Source organism: Pantherophis guttatus, chromosome 1 (genome assembly GCF_059756535.1).
Source record: "Pantherophis guttatus breed Tessera chromosome 1, ASM5975653v1, whole genome shotgun sequence".
Taxonomy (NCBI): Eukaryota; Metazoa; Chordata; class Lepidosauria; order Squamata; family Colubridae; genus Pantherophis; species Pantherophis guttatus.
Window position 1 is genome coordinate 231,056,455 of NC_142063.1, and position 19,527 is coordinate 231,075,981.

The 19,527-nt window shown below is 37.4% G+C and overlaps 1 protein-coding gene across 7 annotated transcripts in view; it reads right to left on the minus strand.

Annotated features, from left to right (window-relative positions):
- Positions 1-3,286: 3,286 nt before the first annotated feature.
- FILIP1 (filamin A interacting protein 1) overlaps positions 3,287-19,527 on the minus strand; it is an 89,646-nt gene continuing 73,405 nt past the window's right edge. For 2 of the 7 annotated variants that reach the window (XM_087882536.1, XM_034431880.2), the window contains 3 exons: positions 16,516-19,321; positions 12,661-12,718; positions 3,287-4,037 (listed from right to left, as the gene is read on the minus strand). In XM_087882536.1, coding sequence (XP_087738662.1) covers positions 3,997-4,037; positions 12,661-12,718; positions 16,516-19,321 — 2,905 coding nt within the window. In that variant the 3' untranslated portion in view covers positions 3,287-3,996. Of the gene's footprint in view, positions 5,260-12,494; positions 12,719-16,515; positions 19,322-19,527 lie in introns of all 7 variants that reach the window. The other 5 variants (XM_060689160.2, XM_034431876.2, XM_034431879.2 and 2 more) reach the window with 4 other exon arrangements.

Here is a 19,527-nt window from a genome sequence, read left to right on the forward strand (position 1 = left end):
AGTAGATTCCTACTGAGTGCTTTTCTGTAGTTCTGTGGAATTTGTACAGAAGTGCTTTGCTATTGCTTTCTTTTGATGCAGTTAAGTAAATATTAGGGGAAAAGGAGTTTGCTTCTGAGGACTGGGTACAGAAAAAGACAATTATGCCAGCAGTTACATTTAAGCCTACCAGTTTGCATGGTGTTTCTGGCAATTTCTGCTGAACATTTTTTTAAAAAGGTCTTGATAATAAAAATAGGCACTTCAGGAATAAGATGACATGGCTTATTCCAAAACTGCAGTTCTTAGAAGTATTAAAATACAATCCCCATAATCCATAACAGGGCAGCTATTGTGAGTTCTGGATTATGTGAGATTCAATTAACTGGATTGCTATATGAAAGAAGTCTGATAAAACAGTAGGCACTGAACCAAAAAAGTAGACAATAGAGTACTGTAGATCACCTGCCAAGAACACCTACAAGCATTGATGGCATTCAGGAAAAAGACAGAAGCCATGCCCTTGTCTTTCCCCTCTGGTGCACACCAGGAACCAGTCACTCGGTTCTGCCCTAATTTCTGCAACTTCTGTATTTAATGTTTCAGCAGTTTTGCTGCTGCTACAATTAATTCATCAAAGCTAAAATAGGCTCTTCTTTTCAGCTTGTGAGAATCTTTGAAAAAAAACATTGGGGCACTCGGACCGAACAGTTCCACTCACAAAATGAACCTCAGAAATTCTATCACAGAGTGTGCGGGGGAAGGTTGGGGATTTTTTGTATTGGTGGCTTGGACAACTACATGAGAACTCAATTCCATGCACACGCTTAAGCGTTTCTTTTAATCCTCTTAAAACTATGGGAACCTCTTTACAGTATGGACCTTGGCACTTCTACAGTGCAGCCTTCAAAGAGCCGCATAAACAGTTTTTTCCCGAACACCATCACTCTACTAAACAAATAATTCCCTCAACACTGTCAAACTATTTTCTAAATCTGCATTACTATTAATCTTCTCATCGTTCCCACCACCCATCTCCTTCCACTTATGACTGTATGACTGTAACTTTGTTGCTTGTATCCTTATGATTTATATTGATATTGTTTCCTGATTGCTTATTTGTATCTTATGACTATCATTAAGTGTTGTACCTTATGATTCTTGGTGAATGTATCTTTTCTTTTATGTATACTGAGAGCTTATGCACCGAGACAAATTCCTTGTGTGTCCAATGACACTTGGCCAATAAAGAATTCTATTCTATTCTATTCTATTCTATTCTATTCTATTCTATTCTATTCTATTCTATTCTATTCTATTCTATTCTATTCTATTCTATTCTACATTCCTTGTGGTCCCTCAACCCAACAGAAAGTGTGCACCTCTGAAATAAATAACAGTTTGCTATTAAATATTTGTGGGAAGTATCGGTATTAAAAAGCTGGAGTTTAGCATAGGGTAAAAAGGCACAAGTGAATGTGATTTGCAGGCTTTAGAGATAATTACTGAAATTGTAAAGCTAAATCTGATTGACACTATAATTTTTTTTTTAATTTTCAAAGTTTTCCTGTTAGCATACCTTTACAAACAGAAATCCCTGTCTAAATCAAATCTCTGACATCTACTAAAGCCTTCACACAATCTAAAAGGAAAATTTCAAGTCAGATAAATTGGTTGTTACCCCATAAGGAAGTCGTAAGCTATGATTAACTCTTCTGTATTACTTCTGCTGACTGATCTTATCCAGGTTTATTGATAAATTCCCCTTGATTTCATTGGAATTTACAATCATCTGTATAGCTAGAGGGCCATTTTTTCATCTTACCTTGCATAAATACTACCTTAGGTATGTACGTACTGAACGTCATTCAGACGTAGCAATATATTAACAGCAAAGTCTTCCTGATTACGTCCACACTTAGAAAACCCAGATTATGTAATACATGAGGAAATATTTTATCATCTATATAGTACTAATTCATGGTGTGTGCATGTTCCTTCTAGTAAGTGTTGATGCCTGGCAGTTTCCTTGGCAAGATTTTTATAAATAGCTTGTCCTTGTTTTCTTCCTACAGTTGACATATAGTGACTGGCCCATGATAACCAAGCTGGCTTTGTCCCTAAGGCAGGACTAGAACTGTCCCCTTGTTTCTAGCTTGGTATCTTATCCATTACACCAAGCTGGCTCTCTATTTATTTATTTGATTTCTATAGCTGATTTCCATCTCAACAAGTGACTTTAATTCTTTAGTCTCATTCAAATGCCTGCTTTCAATTATTTTTTGCTCATCATGATTCCTTTTCCTTTTCTCAATATTTTATAAAATATAAATATTTCATCATCATGACTAAATTTCCATTTTCTTAATATGCATCTGCTACAAGAATTATACAAAAATTTCCAATATACTTTGCCACTTTTGCTAACTCAGTATATTATTTCTGAATTCCAGCTAAAATATAATCTTCAGATATAATTAGGGGATCTGTTTTAATTTACGAATCCTTCACAAATATACCTTCATAAAAATCACATATTTGGTTCCTGGTGAAGTCAAACTGATAACAGTAGTAGAAACTAGTTTTGAAGCTCAGCGGATGCCCTGCCCTTTTGTAATTCTGAAATATGTTGTTCTGAAGGATAACACAGCATCTGCATGTGTAGGGATTGGGGACCAAAAGATGAATCAGGCACATCCTTGCTATGTCACCCTGTCACTTGACTCAGAAATGGACCAAGAATTGAGGGATGCTCATAAATGATACAGGAGGAGTTAGGAAGAAAAAACTTCCAAAATACCTGTGTGTGCATAAGCAATTTAGATTCCTACATAAATGGTTTGGAATAACAACCTCCACCATTCAGTTTATTCCGGAGCTGAATTTCCTGGTACGTACTTAACAAGGCCAGTCTGCAGCAAATTGAAAACTATGACACAGTGACACAAAGGTAGAAGTAATTAACTTATAATTTGCTACCTAAACCTATACAAACCTAATACAAACCAGTTTATATTATGCTTGAGCAGGGGGTTGGACTAGAAGACCTCCAAGGTCCCTTCCACCTCATTCATTCTATTCTATTTTATACCACATCTGAATAGATTGCAATTAATTTCTCTGTCCAATTAGTTAAAATGACCTTAATTAACATAGCATAATATTTTTTCAATATGAACTGTTAAAATAAAAATTTTTGACAATTGCCGTCTGTTAAATTCAAGGGCTACCATGATATTGTTGCACGCTTATGAAAATTTATTTGGCACAGTGCAATAAAAAGAAAAATGTTTGGCACAAGAATATGTAACAGCACACATATAAGCATTGTTTAATAAACATTGGCATACAATATTTTTAAAAAACTTCTAAAAGCCAAATGCAATTCAAGGCTTTGGTTTGTTGGCAATTATTTTTATATTAAATCATAGCACAGTGCAAAGTTCTATAATACTGTCTTATAGAGCAGTCTTCAGGGCAATTCAGTCAGAGTGTCACATTTTGGCTGGAAACATTTGTGACAAGTTTTCTTTAAAAGGTGCCTTTATTGAGGTCATATCCCTATCACTACCTATAGAAAATATACAAACTGGCACCTTGCAATTTCAACAGTGTATTCTACAAAATTAATGTGCCATGGACACGGTAATCAGAAGGTCTGGCAAAACAAAATCCCGCATTACAAAGTGTATTATAAAAATAAATTATGTAGGAAACACCAAACAAAACCAGACAAATATCAATTGGTTTGGACACTTTGCAAAGCATGTTTTTCTTTCTTACCATCTAATTAAAAAAAACAACAACAGCAAACACAGTTTCTTGAGAATTAAAATAAAAGGTGCACACACACACACAAAGAAAAATCAAAATCCAACAGAAGCAGCAAATGTACTTCCACAAGTGATCAGTAGCACGGAGATCAGAATTATAGAGGTGGAACTTTCACAGTCATCAACCCAGAGGTGTGGAGAAGAAGTGCACAAGAATAACATGATGTGGAGTTGATGTGGCTTCTCATCTTGAGTTTATGCGCACCTGATGAATGACGATGCTCTCTAATGGGGAAAGAAGCATAGTAAGCAACAACTGTTACCATGGAAAACATGAAAGCTTATGAGGACCCATACCGCTTTTTTTCTCCATCCCAACATGTTACAGATATTTCAAAGTGGCATATATCAAGATTGCTAGAATAGAATCTGGAGCACTCCAGAAAGTATTTGTCCTTGTGTTCAGATATTAAAAAAGGGATTATCCATTCCACTTGTGCAAAACAGGGCATCTTCACAGAAGATAGTCAAGTCTTGTTCTCACCTATCATCTCAATGATCAATAGCAAAAACACTCAGACTTATATACCGCTTTATAGTGCTTTACAGCCCCCTCTAAGCAGTTTACAGAGTTTACGTTCAGCCAGTTAATATCGAACTCCTGGCAGTGGAACGCAGAGTTAGCCTGCAGTACTGCATTCCAACCACTGTGCCACCATGGCTCATCAACAGAGTAAGGAGAATGTTAGGGAAAAATGAAGAACCACACATTGGTGTGTACATATTACTTGTGCTTAATACGATCAGTATTATGTGGACTTCACATTTATTCTTTGGGTCTTTATCCCATGCACACACAGGAAACTGAAAAGGGACATGATGATTAAGACCCTCTAAATATAGGCAGTGTGTGTAAGGTATTCAGTAATGTCCCAGATAATCACTACTCAAATAAATAGTTGAATACATAAATACATAAAGAATGAATGCTTTTGTTTTCAGCATTTTTTGGGGGGGGGAGGGGGAATCTAAGACCTAGCTTCTTTTCAAAGAATGAAACATTATCTACCTTTGTTGGCCTTGAAAGCAAATTATAATAAAATATTTAAGATAGCTCTGTGCTTTAATTTGGGGCAAAATGTAGCGCAGAAGAGAGCATGTTGGCTTATCTTTAGTTGAATACATCCTAAGCCTATGGAGCTTCAAAAGCATAAAATTACTTGGGGAGGGGATGGAGTGAAAGAGTACTGGATTAGGTGACGAATAGGTCAGTCCTACCGAATAACCTGCAATCAGATCACCCTCAGTTGTCCTAAGTGCAGTTTCACAGATGAGTAGCATATTCAAGGAGGAGGGTGGCAAAATGACAGAAAGCGAGGTCCGTTTCCTTTTTTTACTTACAGTCATGCTGGAGTGATCAAGGATGGGCAGGGTATGGTAGGTCTCATTCAAAATTGACCCCCTAAGGAATACTGGGAACTTTGGTAATATTGCCTGAGCAAACTGCCTGAGATGGGGAAAAAAAAAACAATAAGAACAAAACAAAAAGACAGAATGAGTTGGCTATGATGACAAGTCGCACTTAAAATTCAGTCAATGGATTGTGGTCCAGCTCGGAAGATAAGTTTGGTGTTGTCTGAAAAGACAGCCAAGAGGACATCCAAGTGGGGCTTTGGGAGAAGAATGTTGCCCTTTCTCTCCTCCTGCAAATATTCCATTCCTCTCTAGAAATACAGAGTTAGGAGGTCTGTATAATCTATGGTGAAGGCAGCAGATTTAAAAAGTCTCTTTTTTAAGCATCTTCATATAATGTTGTCCTAGAGAAACTCCAGAAACAGGAGGAGGCGGTGGCTGGGCTCTAACCACTTTCTCAGTGAAATAACAGGATTGAGCTAGTTCTAGAAATCTGACCAGGAAACTTATTTTTGTCCAGCTCTAATTTAAAACTTCAATTTTAGCAATAGGAAGGAAAATAATAGCATTAGCCGCTCTCAGAAAACTCTTTTTTCTTCATGAATACTATTTGATGAAGAAGTTAAAGAAAATATTTATGTACTTTAAAATATATGTTTTCATTCTGAGACTTGACCAATAGGTAAGAAAAAAGGATTCCTTTTCCTTAAGGCTTTCCAATTTCGGTTTATTTATCTTATTTTTGCTTAGGCAGCATATATGTGTGTATGATTTGCTTCAGACTGAGCTGTTAGGATCTAGTAAAATGACTGGATAAAATACATTAGACAAAATATGAATTGGTAGAGATTTTAAACTTGACAACAAAGATACTTATCATAGAATCCCTGGTTTTAACATACGGCTGTGAATGTTAGATCATCAGAAAGAAAAAATGTATGCCTTGAAGTGGAGTGTTAGAAAAAGTAATTGAGAATTGCTTGGACCACAAGACTAACAAATTATTCAGTCCTACATGAAGTAAAACGAAGTTGATCATTGGAAGCATTAATAATGAAGCTGAAGCTTGGATATTTTGGACACATAATATAAAGACAAGAATCACTAAAGAAGACACCAAGGCTTGGAAAAATCAATGGCAATTGAAAAAGAGATAAATAAAAGACAAGATGGCTATAAGCAATCACCAAGTATGAGTTTATAGGATTATCAGTTATTGACCGATAATCCTTGTGTCTGTGGATCATGAAGAATCAGAAGAATTTGAATGACAGCACAACAAGGAATTGAGAAATTTATTATAGTTAATTTGGCCATGGATGACAGTGAAAATTCAGCATAGTTAACTGTGACTTTCTTTGAAAATTCTGGAAGCAGACCGAGTCTAATTCTTTATAAATGTCAACTGCAATTGACATGAACTTTATCACTGTCATGATGATGTATAAATTTATTGCAGAAGCATTTGCTTTTTTTAAGATGGGGGTTCCTTTTATAATCTTATCAAATTGAATACTTCTGTGCTAAATTTTCATATATTAAATGTTTCTTTATGAAAAGATTCTTACCCTTGCAAAGTAGTAAGTGTTGATGGATGAACCAATAGACATTATTATTATTTCAGATTTAATATCTTCAATTCGATTCACAGTTTGGGACTGGTAAAAGTTTAACAGTTCAAGTCCTAATCAAGAACCTAAGAGCTCCTAAGGTAACGTCTGCATAGGCAGTTCTGAGTAAGGTGATATTATTATTATTGTTGTTGTTGTTACTATTTTGTGCTCTGTTGCAGTTTAAGCATAGGTAAATCAAATTTTGGAATTTTTCAAATGTATAGTTTGTAGAAGTGCCTCTTATAGGAAAAAGCTGATTAAATTAACTCCTGGCCAAATCAAAGTGACATCAATACATCCTGAGATCAAGTTTTAAAATATCTATTCTAAAACATTGCCACTAGATGGCACTACTCTAACCTAATTCAAAAAGCAACCAATTCCCATTATACTTACTTGGAAGCAGGAGTCAAAGAAATTCATGAAGTTTACTGCCAGGTTTCAAAAAGTAAATGTTGTAATGTATACCCATATTTGTTCTTTATAATTAATATGATGGTGACATGGCTATTTGGCACCCCAATACCAACCATATAAAAACATACTGATTAAATTAAATCTTGGTAGCTCAAAGTTACATTTCTTTTCTCATCTTAAATAATGTTCTGCAGGGCCCATAGTTTACAGATTTCTCGTCTGCCACTTTTGTGTTTCAACAACTTTAAAGACCCTTCCCTACAAATGCATCACTGGAATTGTATCACGTTTTGTCACTTCCAGAGGATTAACATAATTTAATCCAAACACACTTCTATTCCTTCTTGCATTGTTGGTTGATGCTTTCCAACCTAGAAGTTCTTAATCATAATGTACACAAAATTCCTACAGTGGAACCTTGTCCAAGTAGTAAGATAGTTTTAACATGAGGTCAACATTTATAATCACAAAATATTAGCTCAAGCTTTTATAAAAGTTCAGTGAAGACTAAAGGAATTACATTGATTTTTTTTTCTGGGGTGGGGGGGAGATAACCTTCTGTGAAAATAAGCCCCAAAAGATGACCTCACTGCCAGCAAATGACAGTTTTGATCATGCTCACAAATGTCAGCAGCTAATAGGCAATAAAAGCAGATAAGAGCTTTCTAAAGCCATGGTTACTATACTAGCTGGTGCCATAAGTCAGTTAAAACATTGGGAAGCAGATAGCGAATGTGTCCCTACATTATTATCAAAATGACCTCAAACCCAAGTTAAATTTGAAAAGATATCTAACCTAGCCAACATTGCATTTAGTCCCTCATTAAACCATATCTTGAGACTCCTGTGTTATTTTAGTGCTACCAAGGCATTATATGAAGAGCAACACAAAAATGGTCTGGGGTCTCATAGCTACAGAACATTAAGAATTCACTGGATAATACCTGCCATCAATGGATGGTATACAAAACCTATACTTTTAGCAAGCTTTTGGTTTGCTTAAACTTAGGGCCAGTACATATAACTCTAAGTTCTTTCAGGGGAAAGATTATATGCTAGTTTTGTATTCATTGAAAAACTCTGGGATGGCAGGCACCACTTAACTCATTACTACCAGTCTGTCCACATTGGTAGATCTTATTCTAAATTAAATAATGCGTTTCTTTTCTTTTTTTCAAAGCTAAAGCATAGCTATATTTTATTTAACAAGCAATATAAAACCAAACCAATTAGTAGTTACTGGTGAGTTGCAAAATCACCATAAAATAGCTTCAATCTTTTTTTTTCAATGTTAAATATTTCACTTATCAACAAGGCCTCATCTGATATCCCACACTATTCCTTGCCTCCATTTAAATACAAATTCCCCCTTTGTTTCAAATGGTTGTCAAGAATTTTTTTAAAAAATCTATAAATTCAGCAGATGCAAGGAACAGAGCTGCTACCTCAAAAATGTATTAAAAACATACCTTTCCTTGGCTCCTATAAATAAGTAGCTGCCATTGATTTCTATGGTCAAAGCATTGACTTGTAAATGTGAATTTAATTTATTCCCTCCCCTTCCCACCCAGCACTGGGTAGCCTGAGCCTAGCTTACCAAAGGTTTCATGAGATGTAATAAGTTTGATAAAAATGAATATATTAATTCATTACATCATATTCAATTTCTTTTTTAAGCCACATTCATTTTAGATTCTATCATTAGGGAATGTTGTACATGTCACAGTACAACCAACATATTTGATAATAAGGTTTACAGCTCTATAGTACTAAAGGAAGGAGGGAGGGAGAGGGATTTTAATCCTGCAAGCATCCTTATCCTCATATTTTCCCCACAATAACAGTAAAGATATATATGCTTAAGGAAGAACTAGAACTCAGTTTTCTGGTTTCTAACCCAGCACTTTGGCTACTGCACCAGACTGATTCAATATTATGTGAAGTGAAAGCCTCATTGACCAAAGCAATCATTGGCAACTGAAATCAATTATCAATGGACTCATCTGGTGATGACCATGACACATGGAAGTTTGCAAATTAGAATATAAAAAGAATAAATTAACAAACGAAATGCAAGAAACAAAAATGGATATGTTGTGTATCTGTGAAACTAAGAGAAAGGGCTAATACATCTCAACGAAGATAGCTGGAGAAAAATGTAAGAATGCTTGTAGTGAAAGAAGAGGGTTGGTTGGAAACAATAATACCCATATACTTATGTATGCAAATGAGGCCATGCTGTTGACTAAGAACTCAAATGATTTTCAGGAAATGTTAGTTAGGTTATTATGAAAAAGATACTATGGCTCAAGGGTGAAATCCAGCAGGTTCTGACAGGTTCTGGAGAACCAGTAGTGGAAATTTTGAGTAGTTTGAAGAACCGGTAGCGGAAATTTTGAGTAGTTTGGAGAACTGGCAAATACCACCTCTGGCTGGCCCCAGAGTAGGGTGGGAATGGGAATTTTGCAATATCCTTCCCCCAGGAGTGGGGAGGGAATGGAGATTTTGCAGTCTCCTTCCCCTGCCATGCCCACCAAGCCACACCATGCCCACCAAGCCACGCCCACAGAACTGATAGTAAAAAAAATCAGATTTCACCGCTGCTATGGTTTCACTGATTAATTAATGAAATACTAAATTACTTGTGCTTGATGGAAAAAAGTGGAGTGGATTATTGCAAGTAACACATGAATGGTATTCGCCTAGAGTAAATAAATGATTTTATGTCCCTTGGTGGAATGTTTCCAAAAAGGCAAATATTTTAAGATGTGTAAATACTGGCTGAAAAATAATAATTAATATGTGGAAGAATGTTTGTTGAAAGAAACAAAATTCTTCTATCTAAGTTGTTATATGGAAGTGAGGGTTGTGCAAGTAAGGATACATTTTAAAAGGTAAGTTGAATGGGTAGGAGCTATTTAATAAGCACTTGGGGGTGCTGGATGAATGTGACTTTAACACAAAAGAGTGTGGGCAGTACAGAAGAATTAGGATGAGATGGTTTGGTCACCCACAGAAAATGAGAGACAGGGACTGAATTGCAAAACAAATATGTGAGGAGAAAGTGAATGGATTAAGGGGAAAAGAGAAATTAAGAACATTGCGGTTGGAATTGATAAGAATCCTCAGAAACAAGAGAGAAGTTTAAACAAGCAGTGGATTTAGTAGAAACAAAGTGAGGTACAGAGAATGCTGTTGGTGTTAACTAAATGTAATTATATCTCTTTTTCATTTTTCCCCTCCTTTCTTGTGTCTTTGTTCCTTGTGCTTACTATTTCTCATTCCTTTTCTGCACGTTGAACAATGTTCCTTGCCCCAAAAGGAAATACTGTGATGTGCATGTACAGTATGTATCATTTTACGCTACTATTTCCAACTACAAGAAGTTGGAGGCTGGGAAATAGGACAGGAAAAGAATTTGGCATTATTTAAGCATGAAAAATCAATAGAAACAATGTTTGTTGTTGTTGTTGTTGTTGTTATAAATCAGAGATTGTGAATTTAAGAAACTGCCACAAAGAATTCAGATGCTTTTGCTGATAAGGTTGCTTGTGAAATCTATTCAACATTTGTAAGCTGGAAGGGCACAACAGTTTCAGCAACCAGAAGAACAGCCTGCCTCCAAGCCCCTCAGAAATCAAATAATGCTCATAGAAGTGCAGAAGTTCAAATTAGGGTTGGTTGTCCAAAGAAAGCAATATTTCTGGAACAGAGTGGAACAGCACAGAACACAAATGCCAGCTCTGTGTAGAAACCCTTTACCAATGTAGTTAGGCAATGTAGGAATTTGAGGTTCAATGAATCAGGCATCAGGCTGAGGGGACATCCAAGTTATAAGACTCAACTGAAATATCAACATCTCATCTTACTTTTTAAAAAATTGCACTCTCATTGTCATATATGATATTTTAGACCTCTGTGTAGTTCAGTCCATGAAGAACTGCTTAAATTTTTTTTGCTGCTTTTAATTAATGTATTATTCATCTGGAATTTGAAATATTTGAAAACATTTCAGTACATAAACCTTCTAATGAAGAAGAAAATGTAGCTATCTTCTTCCATAACTTCCTTCCAGTTTGTGAGAGACTTATCGTTTATGGCACCATTTCAGTTATGATTCATTTGTTTATTCATATTTTACTTAGAACTACTGATGGATGGCTATTTTTGTTTTATAGATTGTTCTTTCAAACAACTTAATCTCTTCCCTTCAGATGTTCCCACCAGTCTTCTAATGAACAAATCCATTCATTCTGTTGTAGCCAATATAACCATTTCATTTTTAAATGGTTAGGGTTGCAGGAAGATTAATTTTTATTACATTTCTCTCTAGTCCAGAATCTTAAGAAATCTCTTGCTGAATTTTAACAGATTATCCAATTGGAAGAGAGGGGAAAGAAAAGAAGGAATTTGGTATCAAAGTCTTTCCCACCAAAACTAGAAGTTTTTGTTCCATTAGCTTGCTTTTAAGAAAGCTTCCTTCATAACTGAAGTCAGCATATTTTTTTTAGAGATCTCTATTTTTAAAACATGCTTTCAAAAACAAGACCGAAGCACTTCAAAAAATTCAATACAGACAGAAGAAACACAGTCAAGAAAACACCGTCCAAGCCTTTCCCTGTTCTAGACACAGGCTGTGACTCTGATTTAGAATGGCTGGTATTTAACACGGTCTCTACTCCAGTTTGTTTCAGACTCTTGTCAAAAGTTAGAGATTACTGCCTGATTTGTCATTCATTGACCTGAGTAAGAATTTTAAATGATTTTAATGATCCCTCAATTCAGTCTTGCTTGAGAAGGAGGAAAACATTAAAGGCTGGCTCTTTATCAGGTTTTTAGGTCCGACTGAATCACTATCGGGGGGTATTTCGCATTGCCAATTTTTATCTGAGAAACATCAGAACTGAAGGAACAAACAATATGCCTTTTCTAAATGAGCTGCAATTAAACAGTCAGCTCCTTTATGTTTCTGGCAAACCACTCATTTAGATGTCCTGACAGTCTCAAATAGATTACATAACGCACAAAAAATATGTCGTTATAAGAAAACCATTTTATAATTAAGAGGGAGGTTGTTTGAACATGTAGCTCCTTTGTAGAAGTGGCTGAACTAGGCTGATCTGTGAGTTTTTAACTCAACTGAGGGGGAAAGGAAGGGATTACTACATTCAGTAGGTAAGACACGCATGCATTAGTTGATGTGACAGCTTCAGCAGGTGTCATTAGTACATGCCAACACTAAAAAAACCACACAAACAGGGCTTATTTCCATGGTAGCAGTAAAACCTGTACAACATACCCCCTGAGACATTGCCCTTAGCCCTTCCCCCCACCAAGGGAGGAAGAGCTATTGGCTGAAGACTTCTTCAGTTCTATTTTCATAGACTGAGTCTCCGCACGAGGCTCGAATTTGGTCTGATTTCCTGATCCAGGGGCCGGCACAATTGGCTTCCCAGCTTTCATACCTTTAGATACAGGGATTCGGGTAGGTGTAGGTCTCTGGGATGACCCATCCTGTCCTGTCTGCAAGACAAAGAGGAGGAAAGACACAATGTTAGATTTATGTGTGTAATTTGTGCATGCGTATTTGTACACACAACTTCCCTTTCAATCTAGGGCTGTGCCAAAATCAACTATCAGCTTCTATGCCTATGGGAGAGTAGAACCTAGCATTCCTGCTCCTAGTTCAACATCTTAATCACTGTGCTATACTGGCTACACCCCCCCCACACACACCTTTCTATAGCTTCTTATCTAGAAAGAATTTGAGACGTATTTTCCATAATAAATAGAGACTCAATTTTCATTGATATACTGTAGCTGGGGGCTCAGCCTAAGAGCAATGTAACTTATTTCAACAAGCTGATCAAATCTAATACAAATTAGGCAAAGATTGGCAAGATGGTCTCTGCCACTCCCACAAATGGCAATGTACCCCGCTACATTGAAATTAAAACTTTAAACATACCACACGTAATGGGATGCTGGGAAATGTGGGGAGATATTAATCCTTTGAGGTAAGCCAGGTCAAGAAACAGAAACCACAAAAACTACTAGAATTCTATTTTTGTCGGGTACAATAACACAACCGTGAAAGACTGAAAAGGGTTTTCTTCTGCCTCCTCTTATACCAAAGAAAATCAAGACAAGATCATCTTGAGTTTCTTTCTCATCCTGTCTTCTTTTCCAGGTTGATGTTTATTTAACTGTTCTTGCATTCTTTCTTCAAGGTGATCTCCATTCAAGGAGAGAAGTTAAACCAATACAAAAAAAAAAGACAGCATCAGGATTTTAAAATATTATTGATTCCTGAACTAAAGCAGCATTTAGACTAAACTTTCCCAACCTGGTGCCCTTCTGATGTAATGGGATTATAATTCCCAGAATTCCCTGCTAATGTGGCCAAAACAGGTAACTCATCTGGAAATTGTCAGAGAGGTACTTTAGTGACTTTTCTCAAAACTTTCGTATTCCTATTATGATCTAACTCCTTTTGGAATATTCAAAATCCTGGGTGAAAAAAACTCAGATTTTTTTTTCCCAGCGGAGTTCATCTAAGCTGCAGACGTATCTATTGTATACCATTTTATCTCATAAAGTTTAGCCTAAAAAAACCTGATGAAATGTAGATCAGTTAATACTAGAGATCATAGCTTCCACCAAGGGTGCTAAAATTCCCAGGAAATGCTGGAGAAAGAGAAAAAAAAAATAACTGGAGGAAGCAATGTCCTTAAAGCTGATTGCATCCATTCATTAGAAATAGTGATGGCACCATTACATCTACACAGCACGTTCATTTTATCCAACAAAGAGTTTGTTGCAATTTGCAAACTTGTTAAGAAGGCAAATATAATCTTAACCTTATTTACATTGACAATATGATTCACTGTAAAGTAACAATCATTAATTAGTCTTGTATTCTCCTAGAATCAATATCCCAAACAACTACATTTGAGTATAGGCATTGTTGAAAATGACCAGAGATGTAGCTCAAATCACCTAGTGAGAAAAATAACAGAATAACAGAGTTGGAAAGGACCTTGGAGGAGACCTACAGATTTCAGACAAATGGGTGTCCAATCTCTTCTTAAAAATCACCAGTGATGGAGCACCCACAACTTCTGGAGGCAAGTGGTTCCACTGGTTGCTCTAAAGTGAATATGATTGTGAGAACCACAGATAAGTCTTTGTGAAGGAACTAATTGGTTGTTTTGGAGCCTGAACATAAAATATTTGTTTGAACTTTGTAGCAACTTTTCATCTTCTACATTCCAGCCTAGAAAAGTAAATTTAGTAGAAAGAACAAAACTACCTTTACAAACTTTCAAGCATCACGAAATACCCAGAACTCAGATTTGAAATATTTCAAATAATAACAATCATCACAATAACAATAATAATCTGCTATATTTCTATTGCATGAAGTTAATTCCATGTGGAAACAAGCTTGCCTAATACTTCATTAACCTGAACCTCATTTATCAGATATCTGAATGGTTATTCTCAGAGGCAAGATTTAAAAAAGAGAGAAAGAGAGAGAAAGCAGAAATTCAAAACTGGATTAGCCAGCCCTCCAATCAAAATACCAGACGAAAAAAAAGGAAGCTTTGCTGATGCTAATTAGTGCTCTAGAGCAAAGTATCCTAAAAAGCATGTGCAGAATCTTTCTGGCAACTTAATCATTAATAGCTACAGTTCAGCAACTTCTTTGCCTGAGCACTCCAGCTGGCCAAGATCAAAGACTCCCGTTTCTGGTCTACTGGCAAGACACGCTGAGGGTATGCAATAGCGGTAAGAGGATAGGGTTGGGGAACTCGGGTTTGGGAATGTCAGCTATGTAGGTTCATTACTCTGAGCTTAGTCTACTTCAGAGCATTGTTGGGAGGCTAAAACACCATTCTTGGCTTCATTCCCTCCTAATGCCTAACCTTCCAGCATTCTAGGAGAAAGGGGGCATTGGGATGATACAAATATATGAAATTACCCTCCATATGGCAGGACAGGGCTGGCCGCCCTTCAGCCATGGGTTACCGGTAGCTCCCAGCCTACCCAGGAAAGAGGAGAATCCAGTCATTGCTACTAAACCAATCATTGTTACTGAGGAAGGGGTCCAACATCCCACTTCCAAATAATGGGAATTAATCAAAAGGCCTGATTGCCTTTCCAATCTTTCTCCACCAGAGCTAAAAGGTAGAGAAAGCTCTGTCTGTACTGAGTGCTCATGAAGAGAGAGTTGATGGGAAGAACAACAAACCCCCCACTTTGTACTCATCTTCTGCTGTCACACCTCCAATGTGAGATCCGGGAGCAAAGGAAACATTCTACCTAGGATGTAGCAGAAACAACATGGGAAGAAAAGGAAAGAAAATGTGTCTTTTGCATTTTGAGAGAGAGAGAGAGGGGGGGGGGGGAGAGAGAATCCCAAGATTGCAATCTAATAATAGTTACCTGAGAACAGGATTGCAATAGTATTGTTTTAAGAGTAACGAAAAGATAATCCTGTCTCAGTTGCCTTTTGAAAAATACAAGCTTATAAAACGATGCAAAGGACAATTCAAAATCTGGAGACTAAGTAAAGGGAGGGGAAACAGGTTGGACGCCAATGTGTTTTATAGACACATCTCCCTCATAACTCAAAGAAACAGTGAGAAAAATATTTTAAAGAATATTCATATAAAGAATAAAGTCTTGACAAACAACTTGTATTCAACAGCTAATTTTTAAATGAAGTAATTGAGTTTGAATACTCAATGAATTCTTTAAAATCTCAGATGTTCCCTTTCTCCTTCCCTTCCATTTAGTAGTGGAAGGAAAGGCCTATGGTCTCTTTTGATCATAACTTGCAGGAAAGTTGCAGGAAGATGGATGGAGATAAAATATAAGGGTTTAAAAACAATTACATAAAAAAAAAACCCAATCCCACTACTACCCTTACAGTTTTCCCTGGTTTAAAAATAGCCCCCAACCACTATTTGGGAATTAATTAGGGAGTATTTTTGGATTTGGGAAGTTATGAATAAGGATAGAAAAGTAATGTCTTCAGGAGACCTCCTATTTCTTTGATTAAAACATCCCAAAAAGTCACCAAAAAGGGGGGACAAAATCAATTTCCAGACCAATGACTTCTTGGCATTTGGAGACTTGGGATATATGGCTTAGAGGTGAGAATTTTGAATAATAAACCCAAACCATTACAAGTAATGAGGTGCTGGAAGAGGATTGTTTGCAGCCCATGGATCATAAATTGACTCCAACTCTACTACCACTTTTCCCTACACTGTGCAGATGTACAAATAGGCAAAAGAGTCTGGAGTGCTTACCACTGATTGTGTTCCTCGTGTGGATGATGTAGTAACTGGAGTAATAGTAATGGTGCTGGTCACTTTGCTTGCTCCAGATCTTGAGGATACATTATTTCTGGGGGACCGAAGGACAGTCCCTGTCAAATCCTCCTTTTCTGCCATTACATTCATAGGCCTGACAGTAATTACGGGGCTCATTCCTTCTTGAGCAGTGCTAGGGGAGCGTTTAAACTGAGTTCCTAAGTGGATGTGAATTTTATTGTCCTCCGTTGTTATAATGCTTGCATTTGGATTGTACTGTCGGACTGGAGTTGGGACAGTTTGTTTCTCTGGCGTTACTCTAAACACAGCTCTCCCCATGGTCATGTCCTGTGACTCAGGGGATACAGTAATTTCTGTGGGTGCTGCAGAGGTAGATAAGGTCATGATCTGAATTGGGGACATAGGCCTTTCCATGAATGGAGACATCTCACTCTCTACAGTTTTCTCTCTGGAGAAAGTAGTTAGAGTCACGGGTGACATTGCTCTGTCTGGACCCATTGGGCTCTCACCACTTTTCCCTTTTTGGGGCATGACATTAGGAGAAGGAATTATGGTGATCCTTGGTTTCTGATTTCCTAGGGTAGGAATAACGGTGGTACTTGAGAAGAAATCTTCGGATGTTGGGCTAGTGATTTCCAAAGTGGCTGTACTGTTTTCATGATCTGGTGTCACCCGAATATGAAGAGGCTGCCCTTGTTTTGGAGAAAGAACAACTTCCCCAGGACGTTCAGGGCTGGTTTGAATCCTGGCTCCTTTGTCTTGAGTTGGCTGACAACCATTGTCTCTTTTTTTCATCCAAGGAATCCAAGATTTTCTCATGGTAAGCTCATTTGCAGCTGGGGGGTACCTGTTAAGAACAGACGACCTGTCACTGGGCTTCTTGAGCCCAACCTGCCGAAGGTTATTCATGATGTGGTTCTCCTCCTGAAAGGATTTCCTAATGAACACGGCAGGTGTTTCTTCTTCTGCCGCTTCACCATTCATCAGATCAGTTTGTACCCCAGTAGATGTTACCGGTACATCAACCATCCTTCTGCCATTGGTGCTGGGTCTCAGGACGCGACTGTAGCGTTTAGACAGCTCGAGCTCTTTTGTCAAATTCAGCACCTCCTGTCCCATGGTTTGGTTCTTCCTTTCTTCTTCCAGAAACCTTTGCTGGAGGACTGAATAATCTACTTGGAGCTGGGAAAGCTGGTCTTCTTTGTTCATCAGCTCATGGATTTTTTCTTTCAGAGCCAGGACCTCTGCTGTCAAGTCCCTGCATTTAGTTTCTTCCACCCGGAACCTTTGCCTCAGCTCAGCCTCTTGACTCACTGCCTCTCCCTTCTCTATTGCTTTATTTTTAGCAATCTGAAGCTTCATTTCTTCTAGCTGTTGGGAAAGAAGATTAGCTTTGTCCTGCTCAGTCCTAAATTTTTGCTCCAGCTGATCATATTCATCCTCGGTTTTCATCAAATCTCCCTCAACCACCTCTAACTGCTTGAGACGATTTTTTAGCTTTTCTATTTCAACTGTTAGTTCTTTGATCTTGTTATCTTCTAGTCCAGAAAACCCTGGTCCTTTTCTAACTCGACCTCTGGCAATTTCTCTTTCAACCTCCTCTATACCATCCATTCTTTTCTTTAATAGATCCACTGTACAGCTCAGCTGCAGTGATTTCCCTTCTTCACTTTTTAACTTGTTAATTAACTCCTCCTTTTCCTTAGTCAGATTGGATACTTCTTCCTCCATTTCAGATTTCAGCTTCAAAAATTTTTTACTTTCTTCAATTAGCTTTTCCGTCACTTCCATCACTTTGCTTTGCTCCACCTTAAAGTTCCTATTCAGGCACTCCATTTTCCTCTCTTCCTGTTTTATTTTATCCGCCATGTTTTTTCTTTCATCCACTAGCATGACGGTAAAAGACTTCAGCTTCGTCATATCATCTTTTAGGATCAATTCTGTTTTTTCCAGTTTGGTTTCTGAAACCTCTAAGTCTTTTACCCGAATCTTCACGACTTCCAACTCATTGATCAGATCTTTAGTTAAATTCTTTTCCTTCTCCAAGTTCAAACGGAGCTGGGTACATTCTGATTTGCTTCTGCTGAAAGCTTCTTCCAGCTTCTCAAGATCTGACATCCTCTTCTGCAGTTTCTCGACTTCAAGCCTCACTTCCTTACTCTGGTGTTCCTCCTCTTGCAATTTCTTTTTCAACTCTTTGCACTGAGATTCTGTTTTGGTGATCTCCTCATCTTTGCCTTCCATTTCAAGCACACGCTTGCGAAGGTTTTCCACCTCAGCCATTAAGCTGGAATTCCCACATTCCCCTTTGGCTATTTTGTCTCTCAACTCCTGAAGTTCCTCTTCAGTCTTTTGAAGGCCTTTATTGGTTTCTTCGAGTTCCTCAATTTTGTTGGTTAAGCCCACCAGTTTAAGCCTGAGCTGCTTATTGTGTGACTCTTGATTAGCAAATTTAGCAGTCATCTCCTCATGCTCTTGAGAATAGGAGGCCGTCTTGTACTCAAGTTCAGCTTCCAGCTTTATTAATTTCTGCCCATCTTCTTTTGCTTTGGAATTTAAGACCTTAAACTTGTCTTCTTCTTCTCTCAATTTCTGGGTGAGATTTTGTATTTTCTGGGTTTGCTGATCGAGTTGTTCAATGTGCAGCTGCCGTTCGTCCACCAGCATAAGTGCAAATGACTTGAGTTTAACAAGTTCTTCTCTTAGTTTATTAAGGCGCTTGGTGTGTTCTTTGTCCTTGCGAGCTTGATAGTTTTTTTCCTGTTCGAGCAGCTTCTTTAATCTGAGAGAAGAGACAGAGAAAGAATGCGTTCAATGTTGTAAGGCCTTTTTTTAAAAAAAACATTTTCCTTATAAACTATTTAAACAATAAGCTAACCGGTTATTCAAGTAATTTAACAACCGGTTCTCTGCCCTAATGATTTCTTCCAACAACCAATTTTTCAAACTGTTCAGAAAGTTAACAACCGGTTCTCCCGAACTGGCTGA